This window comes from Coccinella septempunctata, chromosome 6, assembly GCF_907165205.1.
Source record: "Coccinella septempunctata chromosome 6, icCocSept1.1, whole genome shotgun sequence".
Lineage (NCBI taxonomy): Eukaryota > Metazoa > Arthropoda > Insecta > Coleoptera > Coccinellidae > Coccinella > Coccinella septempunctata.
The window spans coordinates 29685534-29703245 of NC_058194.1; the positions used below are offsets into that span (position 1 = coordinate 29685534).

At 35.7% G+C, this 17712-nt stretch overlaps 2 protein-coding genes across 4 annotated transcripts in view; one reads left to right on the forward strand and one right to left on the reverse strand.

Moving 5' to 3' along the window:
- The first annotated feature begins 120 nt into the window (after positions 1–120).
- Positions 121–1236, forward strand: LOC123315709 (INO80 complex subunit B). Its single transcript, XM_044901538.1, has 3 exons — positions 121–264; positions 352–617; positions 673–1236. The coding sequence occupies exons 1-3, from the start codon at positions 261–263 to the stop codon at positions 1063–1065; spliced, it is 663 nt and encodes a 220-aa protein (XP_044757473.1). The 5' UTR covers positions 121–260; the 3' UTR covers positions 1066–1236.
- A 4612-nt stretch (positions 1237–5848) lies between these two features.
- The window catches only part of LOC123315443 (protein couch potato), a 91174-nt gene continuing 79310 nt past the window's right edge, over positions 5849–17712 (reverse strand). The window contains exons 5-8 of one of the 3 annotated variants that reach the window (XM_044901135.1): positions 17495–17633; positions 14919–15052; positions 10516–10724; positions 5849–7725 (exon numbers count right to left, since the gene is read on the reverse strand). In XM_044901135.1, the coding sequence (XP_044757070.1) occupies positions 7665–7725; positions 10516–10724; positions 14919–15052; positions 17495–17633 (543 nt within the window). In that variant the 3' untranslated portion in view covers positions 5849–7664. Of the gene's footprint in view, positions 7726–8545; positions 8852–10515; positions 10725–14918; positions 15053–17494; positions 17637–17712 lie in introns of those variants that run through there. The other 2 variants (XM_044901134.1, XM_044901137.1) reach the window with 2 other exon arrangements.

Below are 17712 nucleotides of genomic sequence, written 5' to 3' on the forward strand. Positions count from 1 at the left end.
GCGCACGATAATATTTTTTTTCGAAAGGAATTAAGTGCGCCACTTTAATCTTTCGCAGACAACACACAATTCAAGGCAATGTATGATGAATAATAGCAGTGGTTGATCATAGAAGTTAGGTCAAAAGGGTCACAGAGCGAGGGTTTCTAACCTACCTAACCTAAATACGAAATAATCAAAACATCCAAACAAAACAAATAATTTGATGAATTTATGAATTCAAGTCGTCAATTTGTATAAATCAACACCACACAATAAACATGGGTAAGTGGATACTTTTCAGAGTATCGGTTCAATTCTTAAGAATTGTCTTCTAAATTGGCTCCCCTAATTATGAATTCACTTCTATAGAGGATCTACCCTCCACTAGTACAGCGAAACCTAAGGCTGGTTCTAATAAGAGAAGGAGAAGACGGGAGAGTGGATCTAGTGACGAAGAAAGATGGTTAACAGCAATTGAATCTGGGAAGTTGGAGGATGTTGATGACGAATTGCAAAAAATTAAGCCGAAAGATCCCTCCTTGATGACTGCACGACAAAGAGCAATTTATGATAGAGGTAGTGAAGGCAGCACTCAAAGTATTCCTACTCTGATGTCTTTGCCTACGGGATACAAGGTAACTGAAAACAATTCAACTGAGGAAAGATCTACACGTTTTGTTTTTGTTCAAGGAAAAAGTTATGACTGCTGAGGCAATTCAAAAAGCTGCCATCAAGTCCCAGAAGCGTAAGCAGCTGGCCGATGAAAAGAGGGAAAAAGATAAGAAAAAAACGATGGAACGTCTACTCAAAAAGCAAGATTCCAAGATATCGAAATACCCAAGAAACAAGACCACCAAGACTGTCGCACCTGTTATTTCGTATAAACAAAATCTGAATTCAACTAGTTTGTTCTTTCCAGAAAATGAATTTCCTTTGAAAGAAAATCAAGTGGCAAAAATTCCTGCTCCTAAATATTGCGGCATGGAATGTGGAAATCTGAGAAAATACGCTTGTTCCGTTACTGGTGTACCTCTGTGTAGCTTAGAATGTTACAATAAAAATAGAATTAAGCATCATTTTTGATGTTACAATTGTATATTATGTAAAAGTGTAGTGGTCAGAGAAATATTTTTCTAGTTCAGTAAAAATACTGTTTTATCTTCTTGTGTTGAATCTGTGATATTAAATTTTTAATAATTTTAACTATGAAAATGTAGTTGTTCAGAAAAGGTATAATTAAAATTGGTTTGGAAATCTGATCTAATTCATTCCCCCTCTTTTTTGCCTCATTCTCAAAAGATTCAAGAGAATATACTTTCAAAGTGGATCAGAAGATCCTTGGATTAAATTAACTGGCTTTGATCCAGAGAATTCACAACCGCCAAAAGCACTGCGCTTAACGAGTTCATAAAAACACTTAAAAATTCCAAACATCCCTCTGATTCTTGATGTGAGAAAACAACTACTAACACTAGTTATACTTCATTCAAATATATTTTAGCAGTCGGTTGGCCATGAAATAATTTTCTCAAGTTTTTGTAACTAGAACGAAGTTAGGTTGGCACTCATGAAATGTCGTTAATGTCATAACACCGTTGCCACAACTAATATCAATTTTTATTACGAAAATTCGAAAATGCCGAAAGTGATTGAAAAAAGAGACAGGGTTTCAGGAAGTGCTATTTAGAATTCAGGTCCGCTCATTCAAATAGTTATACCCTGATATTCCAAAATCCACAATAAGTCAGACGGTAGCGAACATATTCAAGGTAAGAGAATTTATATAATGTTTCATCTGAATCTAAACGACTTATATTTCAGCTGAATATTTCCACAATCAGAAAGATTATGAATGAAGAGTATGTCAAAGAATTTCCTTCTATTGGGAGACCCAAAAAAGTGGTGGCATTTGGGAATTTTATGTTTGAGTGAATTAATGCGAAAAGTTAACTACAGGATTTTCGATAAATGTCATCGGAGAATGAGTTCCCTAAAATGGATTTTTCTGTTTTTCATTTGACTTGACCTATACAATGTAAATGTCTCAAGGTACTAATAAATACCTAATTATTATAATTACATCAATGTATTAAGATGAATAGCCACAAATACGCGCAAGTTGCCCTGTTACTGTTTATTCATGTGAAATTTTTGTTCAACGGTGAAGTTGCATCTTAACTTGAAACTTCCTTCAACTCCTTTTACTTATGTTGATGCAAGATGATTTTTATTGAAAAATTTAACATTCTTGTAATTATCACTGCATCATATGCATTTCATCTTCGGGTTAATATTTTTGAAATCTACAAATGATGTAAGCCAAAGAAGATAACGAACATTAACTCTCCTCAAGCTAGTGCATATTATGATATTATACTGATCTCTTGTATTTTCCATGCAAATAACTGGATTTGGTATGCCTTCAATCAGTTTGTATAAACTTCAATTATGTTCGTCAGATATTTTCCGAAGAGATTCGACATTGTGATAAAATACGTAATAACAGAAACTTTTACGTAGAACGGGCAACATAGCGTTGATTTAAAACCCAAAAATGTTTTGACAAGCTTCATAACCCCACATTTTCGTACTATACAGAGTGAAATGTGTCAAATTTCCATGGCCAGCCGACTGCTAAAATAAAGTTGAATGAAGTATACAAAAATCGACACTAGCTGGCGCACCGTGGTGTACTGTATACAGGGTGAGCCTTTGACTCATACAAATATGAATCGGCTAGGTTTTAAAGATACAGGCTGTTGAAAAACCTTAAAAAATGTTATTTTTAGTTCTATCTCACAAACGGTTTTATCGAATGAAATGAATTTCCGAATATAGTTTTTCATTTATTTGATTAATCTTTTTCGAACACAAGATATCATCCGCGTCTTCCAGTTTTCTCATTATGACCATTACGTACCATAAAAATACCAAAAATTCAAAGAACCCAACTCTTGAAACTTAGTTGGACATTATCTAATGAACGTTTTCTGAAATAACAGTATACTTCATATTTTCTCGTATAATGCGCCGTTTTCGAGTAATTTGATGTTCAAAAATGAAAAATTTCTATGATATTCGGAAAATTGGGTACTTTGGCTGAATGCAACTCTGTTTAAAAGATCCACAGATGTGTAGTGTCATAGGTCAAGCTTTTTATTCTAAAGGGATTTGAAGACGTACTGAAAGGGTTAAGGATGAGGGTGAATAAAAATAGACAAATTCAAAGTTACATTACATATTTATTTCCCATCATTTGGACCCTATACAATTTTATAACTAAGTACGTTGTCAGGTAATACAATCTTTGTATGGAATGCTTATTACGAAAATCAGGGCAAGATGGTAGGTTGGGTTATACAAATATCTGACTAGTATCAACAATAACTATTCCATCGTGAACAGTGTAGGTTTCATAGCTTCTCGACTGTACTTATTTATCTAAACCAACAATTCAACACGTTACATTAAGTAAACTAATTCACGATTTCTACTGATGAATCAATATTACAGTAAAGATATGCACTCCCCTGTTCTCAGACAGGACTACTAAGGCTAGGCAAGGGACTTAAAGCCCCACCGATTGCTTTACGGGTGTACGCTGCTATAATACACCTATAGAAATTCTTATACCTAATACAGTATAATATATAGATATTTCACGTGTCAAAAGAATCGTTACTCCATAATATATTTTTTTCATTTAAAGTTATGTAAATTGATATTGTTTAAATATTATCAAATATTATATGAAATTATTTGCTAAAATTTAAGATGTCACTTGACAAGGGGCACAGATCATGATATGTTTAGAAAGTGGTGTTTACAACCTATTTACCTAAAGCAGAGAAGGCGACTGTGGCTAGTTCAACAGTGAAAAGTTATATCACAAAGCTATATTCCATCGTTTTTCACCACCCAGAAGCTTCGAATCGATCATCCTACTTATACCCTTCTTCACAGAACTCTCTTTTGGTCATTTAACTCGTCGCTCATTTCGAAATGACGATAACAAATTTGGTAAAAACAGTCATCTGTACTTCAGTATACAGACACTAGAAACAGCTTTCGAAATCTGAATGATATGGTGTCAGTTCTACTCAAGACGGTGTTTTCACCCAAATCATTTTTGATCATCTCAATATCTTTTTTATTCCTGACATGCAGCATCCTAAAAAATATGCAAAAGCTGATGCTAAGTGGCAATGCATCATGCAGTTTAGCCGCTTCCATAATAGAAACGGCTAAACATTCAGAGAACAGACGCGTTTTAGTACTTCCTATAGGTCGTTCAATGTACTTTGGATAGATTATAAACCTTCAAATTTTGTGTGAACATGGCATCTTTATATCAATTCGTTGGTAACAGCTGCAAGATAAACCTTCACTGTGAGGCGTATGTGAAAAGTCTTTGGACTAAGGAAAATTTTGCATTGAGATGACCACATGCAGAACAATAATGTGGGTGGACCAACACCAAACTGCTCAACGTCCTTCAAAACCTGCTTCATCTAGTATTTTTTACATATAATGCAGTGGCCGACTGGTTTTGAGCGAAATTTTCTAAAAAAATGTGAGAGTGTTCTTGCCTACAGCGTTATGGAAATCTCTTGACGAATTTTCCAGCATCTGTCGAGTAATTGAAGCGAGTTATAGTCGTCAATCATAGCCTGCTTGATACCGAGTTCAGTCAATCTAATTTCAACTCCACGCTATATAGTAGTCAAACACATAATAGATACCTAATTGACTCAAAACGATGGAACTATTTTTCATTCATTTTTTTTTGTTGGTAATAATTATGAACATATAAACACAACACAACATTCAAAGGTCGGATTGCATAAGAGGTAATTATTATAATTTCATTCCGTAAGAATTAAGTTGATATGTTTTCTAATAGTCCCCAAAGACAATTCGCCGGTAATATACAAGAACCGGCCTGATCACCCTGAACGGCAACCACCCTACCCGCGCAGACTCGGTGATCTGCTGCGCATGCCTATAATCGACATGCATTGGACGGAAACAACACGCAGAACGAGATCATTGCGGTAACAGGTAACGGATGTTTTCATGTAAGGTTAGGTTAGGTTGGGCTCGGTAAGGTTAGTTTAGGTTATGTAAGATAAGGTTAGGTTGGGCACGGTAAGGTTAGTTTAGGTTATGAAAGATTAGGTTAGGTTGGGCTCGGTAAGATTAGTTTAGGTTATGTAAGATTAGGTTAGGTTGGGCACGGTAAGGTTAGTTCAGGTTATGAAAGATTAGATTAGGTTGGGCTCGGTAAGATTAGTTTAGGTTAAGTAAGATTAGGTTGAGTTAGTAGAGGGGCTATACCAGTATCATGCCTTGTGGTTTTTATGTTACTCAAGTTGATTTCTCGAATTCAAGAAAACATGTTACCTGTTAAAGAATGAAACCGTATCAATCTGCATATAATTTTCCAAGATCATAATCAATTGATCCTTTTTTACTGATGATAGATTGAGTAACTATTCTGAAGTTTTTGCGGAACGTTACCAAACTGAATTGGTCGTGTAATTAATTCAATTTTAATGAAGTAGAGGAGAATTTTTAATCTTTCAAATTTGATTTCTTGAAAATAACAGACCTTTTTGTCCGAAAATATTGTTATCTTCATATAAAAAGTAGAAACACTGGTAGAATACTAAGTTTTCCAATTAATCCTTCGAACTATATAATGGAAAAAATTTAGTTTTACTATCATACAATTATATTTTTACATATTATGAAAAATAAGGCAATGTATTGAGATCACAATTGAATCAAAAATATATGTCATTCGACAAATTTGATAACGTTCCGTGCAAAAGAATTTCCTTAATTCATTTTCAACATCTGTTTCTTCTTAGCAGGAATCAAATCGATTAAAATCTTGGAATGACTTAGACAGAATACATCTACTTTGATATTTCATAGATATATCACATTTACTTCACACAAAAAGCACTACTTCAAATTTACCAATTAAGTCTCAGTAAAAATTGATCGGAGGACCATTGATCAAACATTGGTTCTCAACAAAAAAAATCTAATAAATAATAAATAGAATCAAAGACAATAATTTAACACATCTATAACAACACAAACCCGATAATAAGATAGTGATCAATTGTCCCCTAAATTCTAAGGATTCTTGAACCCATTTGTAACTTTGGTTATTTTGAAAATAGGTATTTGAAAATTTTATAAAAATAATTATTATTTATTTCATTCCCTGCTTTCACGGGGAGAACGTTGATATTGACGTAAAAAATACCCATCTGATGGTTTGAATTATCGATTGATTCTTTTAAATCGTTCCCCCCTCAAAAACAGAAATTTTTTAAAATTAACCTTTGGTGAATAACTTATGTACCTATATTAGACTATCATTGCAAATACGGACCCACTCGTGGAGGTCCAAATAGTTTTTATCAAAAAGTATACTTCGCAATGACATATTAGATATGTATATGAATTTGTATAATTTTAAATCATTTCGAATCGAATGGCTATTATTTCCATGTAGTTGTTTCACAATATGGGTACATAAAATATGAACGAATAATATCGAGTTGAAAAATGTTTCATGCAAATGTTAACAGTGAAATTATCACAAAATACGCTGGGTAAGGTTAGAAATATTTGGTTTTGAATCTTATGCACTTAAAATAATTTTTTGTAAATGCGAAAAAACTTATTCTGTTGTACTTCGTTAATAACTTTGGATTCTTAAATCTAATATTCTTTTAGAACAAAGAGAGAATGTCAGAAAATGAAATAAATCATACGACTTACCCTAGATAATTCATCTCATGTAATATACAATATTGCGATTCAACAAATGCAGATTCCAATATAAGCTGAAGCTCCTACTGAAATTATTGTATTACTTGAACGAATTTTTCATAATAATTTCATTATGTTTGTATAGGTATTCGAAAGGTTTATCGATGATATCGTTATAAATATTTCTTCTAATAAAATTCAATTTGACTGTTCGAAAAGCTTATTAGCTATGTCTTATCAATAACTAGATAACCATATAACATTCTGTCTAGGACTAACTAGATGGATGTTGGTCATATTTTGCGCAGTGACCAAAAATTTGACATTTACGATTGATTGTAAATCGGCGAATTAACGTCAATTTTTTTATGAATAAATTTTTTGAAGTTGCCACAACACAAAATAAAACCAACACAAATAAACTGAAATATCCCAGAATTGCTAGGAATGTTAAAAATACATACACAAATAATACTAATCAAAAAGGGTACAATATTAGTTACAATCTATAACTTAAGTTAGGGCACCTTTGGTTTGTTTCTATCAATCATCATTCGTAAATATTTTTAAAGGGCTTAAACCAGCAAAAGTACATTAGTTGAAAAGAGCGAGCCCAAAATAAAAATTCAGAAAGCTCGATACACCGTTTTCAATTCCAAGAAGTCCTCCTTTATAATTTTCTATAATTCAGGTAACATACCTCACAAAGTTGAGAAGTTTTCATTAAATTGGTTCCTATCGATAAGCAAATAATTTTTTCCATTCGAAAAATTCAAAGGAGATTAATAATATACGTTCAAGAATTAATTGCAGAGATAAGTACATCGTACAGTTGAATTTCTGGCCCATCAAATTCAACCGGTGTGTCCTGCCACAATCATGGTTCGCTGTCAAGTGCTCAGTTGCATGTATGTATTAAGATTGTCCATTTTCTTCTCCCTTTGTTGCTCCCTGCCAACAAAATTTTTTCATTGTACTGACTTATCAATTCAAGCGAGACAAAATCGAGTGATAATTTTCAGTGAATACTGTCCATGTGATTATTGATTTAATTATATTACCTACATTATACAGGGTGTGAATGAATAGGCACGAAGAAATTCAAGGGTGGGTATTTTATATAATTTTTCTGCTCAGATACAGCCCGCATGATATCACTCAATTTTGTTATCTGAAACCGATCACAAATACAGACGTTATGCAAAGCCCTTTCGTGACCAGGAAATCAGTGAAGTATCTAGGTATAACTCATTATTATGTTTATCTGAACATGGTACGATTCAACAATTCAATCAGAAAATGAACTAAAATTAAAATAAGACACCACAAATATTTATTAGGAAATGAGTGGATAAAAGTCTTACGAAAACATAGATTTCTGGTTAAGAAATTAAAAAGATGGAAATGAAAAGAAACAAATGGAGAATAATTTCATTCAAGCAATAATAAATCGATACAAAGAAGGAAAAAATATGAGAAAAGTAACACTCACAAGGAAGAGAATTGAAGAAAACCAAGAAAACTAAATTACACGACTTTCATCAGGATGAATAGCTTCTTCAGTTAGGTGAAGGAATCACCAGATAATACTGCCTAATTCGAATGCACTAGTGCTTGCCGTACTCCTTCGAGAAAAGCTGATCTTTCTCCAGCGATTGATATAAAATTAGTTGGGTCCATTTTGAAAAAATGGCTTCTACTGTTATTAACGTCTCAGTGCTCTCAGTGGCTCTGGTATTTGGTTGTTCTTACTTGACAAACCACAAAGCTTGCTAAGAGTGTAATATGGTCGAAGGGGGTAAACCTGTCGGATTTCTGGGTCAGGAAAAGGCGGTAATGCACAGCTACAGATCAAAAAGAAGCAATGCAAATGTAAAAGGTGATTTTAAGACCGACCTCTCCAGCCATACGACTTTTGGCGTACTCAATTCGAATGGGGCCACGATCCGAAGAGATCAGAAAGGAGCCTTGGAGAGCGGCCATGACTCGCGATGCGTGGTTAGCGTCTTGGTATTCCATGAAGACGACTGGGTAATCTCCCTTGCTGTGCATGCGCAGGCGACAGAAGCCAGGGAAGCTGTGCAACAAGAACACCAAATGTGCTACTCAGTGATGGTGAAGGTGGGTGAAAAAAGTGGCTACTTCTATCTAAGATTTGTTGAATAATCGGTTTTGTTTTGTTGTCGGTGCTGGGTGGAGGTTTCAACAAAATAGGGGACGAACCGTGAAATTGCTCCGGTTAATAGAAAGAAGCGAACATTGCTGATTTTCGAAAAAAAAAAAATAAATCTGAAAGGTGGACCTGAAAATCACTTTTTACATTGTCTTTCCATTTGATAGATCAAGGGTTGCAACTCAGTTTCATTTCACTTTGTGTCTTTGTTCTTGGGCATTTCATATTTTGTGATTTTTTTCATTACTTATTTACCAAACATTTATTTGAAGTACCTTAGTATAACTTGAAATATTTTGAAGTTATCAGAAAGGAATTCGAATACCTGCTCAAGGAAAGCAATTTTAATTGATAGTCGATAAATATGAAGTTGTGATTTCTTCCAGAGATATAAGTCGTATCATCCAGAGATATAACTGGTATCTTCCAGAGATATAACTGGTATCTTCCAGAGATATAACTGGTATCTTCCAGAGATATAACTGTTATCTTCCAGAGATATAACTGGTATCATCCAGAGATATAACTGGTATCTTCCAGAGATATAACTGGTATCTTCCAGAGATATAAGTCGTATCATCCAGAGATATAACTGGTATCTTTCAGAGATATAACTGGTATCTTCCAGAGATATAACTGGTATCTTCCAGAGATATGAGTGATATCTTCCAGAGATATAAATGATCTCTTCCAGAGATATAAATGATCTTTTCCAGAGATATAGTGAGTGATCCCTTCCAGAGATATAAGTGATCTCTTTTAGAGATGATAACAATGATACTAAGTTGCAACCGTTTGAATTTTGTAACCAAACCAACTGAAAACAAATGATATTGTTTCCATATGTGAGTACTATGTAAAACTCCAAAAATAATGTAGATGGTAGATATATGATTATAATCGAATAGATATACAACTTATCCATTCTCTCGATTATTGTACTATGAATATGTGTAAATTCATGCATTTGCATGGAATATGAACAGAATATTACCTACTGTGTGATTGTTAGAGCTCACATTGAAAATACAACATTTAAGCATTCCAGACGAATGAGTTCACTCTAGCCAGACTCATGAATCGATACTTCAATTTGATCACATGACTGTGAATGATTTAGTACTAAAAAATAATCATATCTAGATCCTGAAAATGGAAATATCGTAGTTTTATCACGAGGTAAACTCAGAAATGTATAGGCCACCCGCATCAGCTTAAGATTCTGCTGGCCCTATGCCTACACATATAATTCAAGAAAAAACTGTATAGTGATTTATTTCCCAAAATACTGATCCTAAAAAAATATAGTTGCATATTCCTGATCTACGACCTCAAATTAGTCAGTAAAATGACCCGGGTCGATATATTTTGTACTATTTAACGAAACGGCAAGCAGTCCTCCTTAGAGACCATTTCATCACATCATCACCACGTAGTGATTCATATCTCGCTAGGTTGCCCCTGCAGCAGCCTCTAGCTGACTTGAGCCCGCATTCGTCTGGAACGCTGGATAAAACTCTGCTGTGTGCATTTTGGTGGGAAAAAAAAAGGATCTGGTTGGTACTCACCTCGCGAAAATTTCCTTGAGCTCGTGCTCCGACACAAACTGGCCCAAATTAGCCACGAAGAGCGTGGAGCAGGGCGGATTGCTTACTCCCATTCCAGGCTGGGATGATGACGATCCCACGGGAGAAGCCAAGGCAGGACTTGGTAAAAAGTGTGGCAGAGAGGCATGCACCGAGGTCAGCGCTGTTGGTGGCGGTAACGACATCGAATGCTGAAAATATTCGTGTTTGTAGGATGCGTCTTCACATATAACTCCATTCACATTTATTTTGGCAGTCGGTTGGCCATGAAATAATTTTCTCAAGTTTTGTAACTAGAAAACAGTAAGGTTGGCACTCATGAAATGTCGTTAATGTCATAACGCCGTTGCCACAACTAATATCAATTTTTATTACGAAAATGCCGAAAGTGATTGAAAAAAGAGACACGGTTTCAGGAAGTGCTATTTAGAATTCAGATCCGCTCATTCAAATAGTTATACCCTGATATTCTAAAATCCACAATACGTCAGACGGTAGCGAACATATTCTGGTAAGAGAATAGAGAATTTATATAATGTTTCATCTGAATCTTAACGACTTATATTTCAGCTGAATATTTCCACAATCAGAAATATTGTGAACGAAGAGGATGACAAAGAATTTCCTTCTATTGGAGACCTAAAAATGTGGCGGCATTTGAGAATTTTATGTTTGAGTGAATTAATGCGAAAAGTTTACAACAGGATTTTCGATGAATGTCATCGTGGAATAAGTTCCCGAAAATTGATTTTTCTATTTTTCATTTGATTTTTCCTATACATTGTAAATGTCTTAAGGTACCAATAAATACCTTATTATTATTATTATATCAATGTATTAAGATGAACAGCCACAAATACGCGCCAGTTGTCCTGTTTTGTTTATTCATGTGGAATTTTTGTTCAAAGATGAAGTTCATCTTGACTTGAAACTTCCTTTAATTCCTTTTACTTATATTGATGCAAGATGATTATTGTTGGAGAATTTAACATTCTAGTAATTATCTGTTAATTCCTTCGGGAGATACCCATTCCCAACCACTGCATCATATGCATTTCATCTTCGGGTTAATATTTTTGAAATCTACAACTGATGTAACGTATTCAAACTTCAGCCAAAGAAGATAACGAACATTAACTCTCCTCAAGCTAGTGCATATTATGATATTATACTGATCTCTTGTATTTTCCATGCAAATAACTGGATTTGGTATGCCTCAAATTAGTTTTCATAAACCTGAATTATGTTTGTCACATATTTTCCGAAGAGATTCGACATTGTGATAAAATACGTAATAACAGAAACTTTTACGTAGAACGGGCAACATATAGGGTTGATTTAAAACCCAAAAATGTTTCGATAAGCTTCATAACCCCACATTTTCGTACTATACAGAGTGGAATGTGTCAAATTTCCATGGCCAACCGAGTGCTAAAATAAAAGTGAATGGAGTATAGATGGGACTGAGGAATTTGCAAGCTATTTTTGGTTCGGATGTGGGAGACTTAGTTATCCAGTCAGCAAATTGTTACAGATTTTTAGGGAATTTATTATCTTCATGTTAAGCCCTGTGGTCACAATTTACTGACAGGGTAGACGTCAAACAAAACTTGGGTATATGTTGTGTGTATGTCAAGTGGCGTAAATATTATTTTTTACAACAAATGCTACCCCTTTATCCCTCCTTTTCTTCCAATTCATCAATTTTTTCGAGCTAAACCAAGTAATTCCAATTCTACCTTCAATCGATTAATATAACCCAACGAATTTTTTTTCTCGTTTTGTCGAACTCTTTCAATTCAATTACCGCCGTTTTGATCGTATAAAACCAGTACCGAACATTCGAAAGACACAGATCCGTATTTCCAAACATGAAAAAGTTGTTCGGATGAAATATCATTGGCAATATATCAATCCCCTGGAACATTGTGGCAATTTCATCGCCGCCAATACGATATAATACCTGATTTATTGAACGACCGAAGTATCCAAATACGAATTATTTCACGATTTTTATGATATATCTGCCATTCCTTCAAACATCCATGAAATATGCTATAAAATGTGTGGGACAAGAAGCGTTAAACTGAATATGCACTTAGTCATCGTGTAAGATGACGTTTACTCTTTTATCGAGACGATAGGAAAGTGAATTGAACAGTAAAAAGCAGCTAAATAAAACGAATTATGAATATTTCCTGGTTTCGCAAAATACAGTTAGTAAAGCATGAAATTGCTGTCGTACTAGTTGAAGTGCTGCATTTGCTCATGGGGATCCAAGTGCAAGAGCTACACTCGCACAAGATCGGCTAACTACACGACTGAAGCCCTACTTCACAACACACTGACTGGACAAGGTCGAATATTTACTTTGTTGTTTTCTCTACAATGTTATCGCTCTTAAGCAGTCTTGCTTATTGTTGCCTGAAATAGTAGGTTAACAGTGTATTTCACTTAGAAAGAGCTAAGCCTCCTTTGACTTGTCTGACGCCATAGTATGACCAGCTCGGGCCAAACCCTATTCGAAATGTCCTTCACGAACGTAGAAGGCAGGGTATTGTCATTAGACAACCGTCAATCTCGCACGTCCAATTTTACAGAAGTCACCCTAGATTTTCTTCACGCTCGATACCTACGACGTGGAAGAACGAGGTCTGTGCGTTAATAATACACTGCGCAAAAAAATTAACGCACATTCTGAAAATCTCAATTTTAATGAAAGTTAACTCTACATTGACTTTATAACTCATTTTTTATGTTCTCTCGGGAAGGTTTTGAACGAAACAAGACACATTAAATGGAAGAAAAATTCAGGATTTCACCGAATTTTACGTGAAAGAAGAAAAATGAACAATTTTCTAAATACTGAAATGCTGATAAGTGATTTAATACTAGGTATTTCCACCCCTTGCGTTAATTACAGCTCGGCAACGACGGTTCATACTCAAAATGAGTGATCTTAAAATGTTCTGATCTAATCGTTCCCAGATTTCTCCGTGTTGGATTCCTAAGTCATTAGGAGTAGCTAGATGATTTTCTGAACTTCTCAGACTTCTATTGAGGTTGTCCCAAACCTGCTCAATCGGATTGAGATCTGGACTTCTTGGTGGCCATTCCATTCGAGAGACTTCAACCTCTTCAAGGTACTTCTGAACGATGCGCGCACGATGGGGTCTGGCATTATCGTTCATAAAAATGAAAATTTCACCAATGTATGGGGCAAATGGCACTACATGCTCTTCAAGAATGTTCCTTATATACTTATCAGCATTCATAGCTCCATTATCAACGACCACTAGGTCTGTGCGAGCAGTCAAAGATATTCCACCACATACCATAATCGATCCTCCCCCGAAACCAGTAGTATTCAGGAAATTGCACTGAGCATATCTTTCATGTGGACGTCTGTATACAAGGGAACGTCGATCACAATGGTAGAGGCAGAATTTAGACTCATCTGTGAAGAGAACTCTTTCCCAATCGGCCTCTTCCCAATGGATATGCTCTCTCGCAAAATCCAAACGCACCCTTCGATGGGCTGGGGTAAGAGCTAGGCCTCTTGCCGCGACACGAGGCCTTAAATCATATTCTCTGAGGCGATTTCTTAATGTCTGAGTGCTAATTTGCAGCTCATGAGTTTGCTCAAGGTGAATTTGAAGGAGGCGAGCGGTTGCAAACCGTTGTCTCAACGAAGAAACTCTCAAGTAACGTTCTTGAATGGCAGTTGTTACCCTTGGCCTAACCTGTCCTGGTCTTCGGACATTCATACCTGTCTTCCTGAATCGCTGCAACATTCTGGACACACTTGTATGGGAAACTCCAAACCTTTCTGCAATTCTTGTGTATGTCCACCCTTCCTCTCGCAAAACTACCGCTTGGGCACATTCCTCTTGGGTCAAACTGCGTGTTTCGCGTTGCATAGCGATCGAGTGTAGAAAATCAAACGAAAGAAAAACTATTGATCACTAGAATTGATCGAGAAAAACTGATTTTAGAATGGAGCCAATACATTCAAAATCTAATATCATCTTTTTTTATTCCTGCTGGGAAAAAACATCTGTATTGAAGAAAGTGGATAACATAAACATGTTTAATTCTGATAAAAATAATTCTCATTGAGAACACCTTCAGTTGTAGAATAAATTTGAGATTTTCAGAAGTTTTTTGCGCAGTGTATAAAACGGACGGTGGTAATATATGGTCGGGCTGTCGTACTATCGATCTGTGTCGTTTCCGTTATTGTGTTATGGTGCAACAAAACAAAAAATCCATTGTGGAAAGACAGAAACCATGGTGACACTAACATGATGATGCACGGACGCGCTTGCTTGTTGCAACTGACTTTCCAGAGTTTTGTCTGTAGATAGTCAAAGATAGGAACGTACTGGAACCTGAGGGTGGAGTGCCGGATGAACTAGCGTCGCATGTTGTAGGGCAGCCCCAGGTAGCTCGGTGGCAGAATAGGCCAGAGGATGGTGCCATAGCTCGGGGGCCCCTGGAAAAAACGGCGTGCCCAGATCTGGAAAAACACAAGAGTTATTAAGGACTGAATCGGTGGAAAATGATCAGTATGACGTCGACCAGAGGTATGGATGTCTACCACTTCGTTGATTTAGTCTCTTGTCTTCAGAAATGCTTCACCTTCAACTCTTTGCTATTGCGTTGCATATTTTAAAAATAGGTCATTGCTGCTCGCTCGATTGCCCAGAAAGGTTTAGAGAGAGGAGACAAAATTTATGTTTATTTATTATTACATTGATATTGCCATTGAAGATGGTATTTTAATGGCGTGATGGCGTTAAAAATCTCTTTTTACTGCCTAAGCAGGCAAAGTGGTGTTTATGTCGTAAAAGAAAGGTATACTGCATTCACATTTATTTTAGCAGTCGGTTGGCCATGAAATAATTTCCTCAAGTTTTTGTAACTAGAACGGAGTAAGGTTGGCACTCATGAAATGTCGTTAACGCCGTTGCCACAACTAATATCAATTAATATTACAAAAATGCCGAAAGTGATTGAAAAAAGTGACAGGGTTTCAGGAAGTTCTATTTAGAATTCAAATAGTTATACCCTCATATTCTAAAATCTACAATACGTCAGACGGTAGCGAACATATTCTGGTAAGAGAATAGAGAATTTATATAATGTTTCATCTGAATCTAAACGACTTATATTTCAGCTGAATATTTCCACAATTAGAAAGATTGTGGATGAAGAGGATGACAAAGAATTTCCTTCTATTGGGAGACCCAAAAAAGTGGTGGCATTTGAGAATTTTATGTTTGAGTGAATTAATGCGGAAAGTTTACTACAGGATTTTCGATGAATGTCATCGTAGAATAAGTTCCTGAAAATTGATTTTTCTATTTCTCATTTGACTTGTCCTATACATTGCAAATGTCTTAAGGTACCAATAAATACCTTATTATTAACATAATATCAATGTATTGAGATGAACAGCCACAAATACGCGACAGTTGTCCTGTTAATTCTTTATTCATGTGAAATTTTTGTTCAAAGGTGAAGTTAATCTTGAGTTGAAACTTCCTTTAATTCCTTTGACTTATATTGATGCAAGATGATTTTTGTCTTGCAATTATCTGTTAATTCCTTCGGGAGATACCCATTCCTAACCACTGCATAATATGAATTTCATCTTCGGGTTGATTTTTTTCTGAAATCTACAACTGATGTAACGTATTCAAACTTTAGCCAAAGAAGATAACGAACATTAACTCTCCTCAAGCTAGTGCATATTATGATATTATACTGATATTGTATATTTTCCATGCAAATATCTGGATTTTGAATGTCTTCAAACACTTTGTATAAACTTCAATTATGTTCGTCACATATTTTCCGAAGAGATAAAATACCTAATAACAGTAACTTTTACGTAGAACGGGCAACATAGCGTTGATTTAAAACAAAAAAATTTTTTGACAAGCGTCATAACCCCACTTTTTCGTACTATACAGAGTGAAATGTGTCAAAGTTCCATGGCCAACCGACTGCTAAAATAAAAGTGAATGGAGTATATGAATATCTGAGGTTCTACTTTCTGACAGTTCATACGCAATGGAAGTTGATTTTTTGACCAGTTTATTGAGTTGAAATGGTTTGTAGCAAAAAAGAAATGTTGAAGAATAATACCAAACCGTGGGAATAAAAGTGCTATCAATTGGGTATAAGGGCCAGCCTGAAGTGCATAACGCAAAGCTTCATAAAAATACCTGTATAGTGTCAGATGTAAATTTGGGTGATGTATTTTATGCCAAAGCTTTCAACTTCGTCTTTCCTCTCAGACATATGTAACCAACATTGAACTAAATCGCCCTATCCCCCCTTTTCAATGAAAATTTTATGTTTTCTACCATACTATTTACCGATTCATCAACATGAGTTCGTAGAATTCGAAGATTCTACATCGAATTGAGTGAAACTTAGGTCCCTCTCTTGATTGAAAACTCTGATGAATAATGAAGTTGCCTTAAGGCAATAAATTGAACTAGCCAATTTGCCATCGTCAGGACAACTAAATTGAGAACATTCCACCGAAGAAGAGCAGATGCTAACCATGGTTTCGGTCTCATTTGACCTCGTCAGAGCAACACATCTCCTTCTCCTATGGAAAATCGTTAGGAATTGATGGATCCTTATTAAATACTGGCAGGCGCTTCTGAGTATTATCGAGTAGCACTCGGGCGCCAACCAATATTAAACCGAATTATGATGAATTTCTTTCTGTGATGGCTACCAACGCAGAATTCCTAACAAGACAGACCAACCCGCTTGCTCTCTAACACAGGGTGCATTTCAAAGGGGAAAATTTCTGTACAAGCGACTAGATCAACTGACAGTGGAAGCTTCAAGGTAAAGTGGTAGTGATAAAACTAGGTCTGGTGCAAATGTTTTTCCTGGCCGATGCCCATCGAAAAGAGGTGTTCAGGGGTGTACTTACGTCCTGTGAGGGGGTGCATCAGAGTTGGGTGCGTATTGGCGGCACTAGCAGCTTGCTGTTTAGGCTTGCTAACCTTGGTGTTACTTTTAGCAAACTCCAGTCTGATGGTCTGAGGCATGTCGGGGTCAAACCTTACGCCCTGCTGCAAAATTGCCCACAAAAAGTGTGATTGTGAATATAAAATGCTTAAATAAATGTCGGTGATCGTTTAAAGGGTT

Excerpts from the sequence above, each read along its gene's own strand:
- LOC123315709 (XM_044901538.1), top strand. Across the intron at positions 618-672 it reads CTTTGCCTACGGGATACAAG|GAAAAAGTTATGACTGCTGA; the intron begins GTAACTGAAAAC and ends TTTTTGTTCAAG.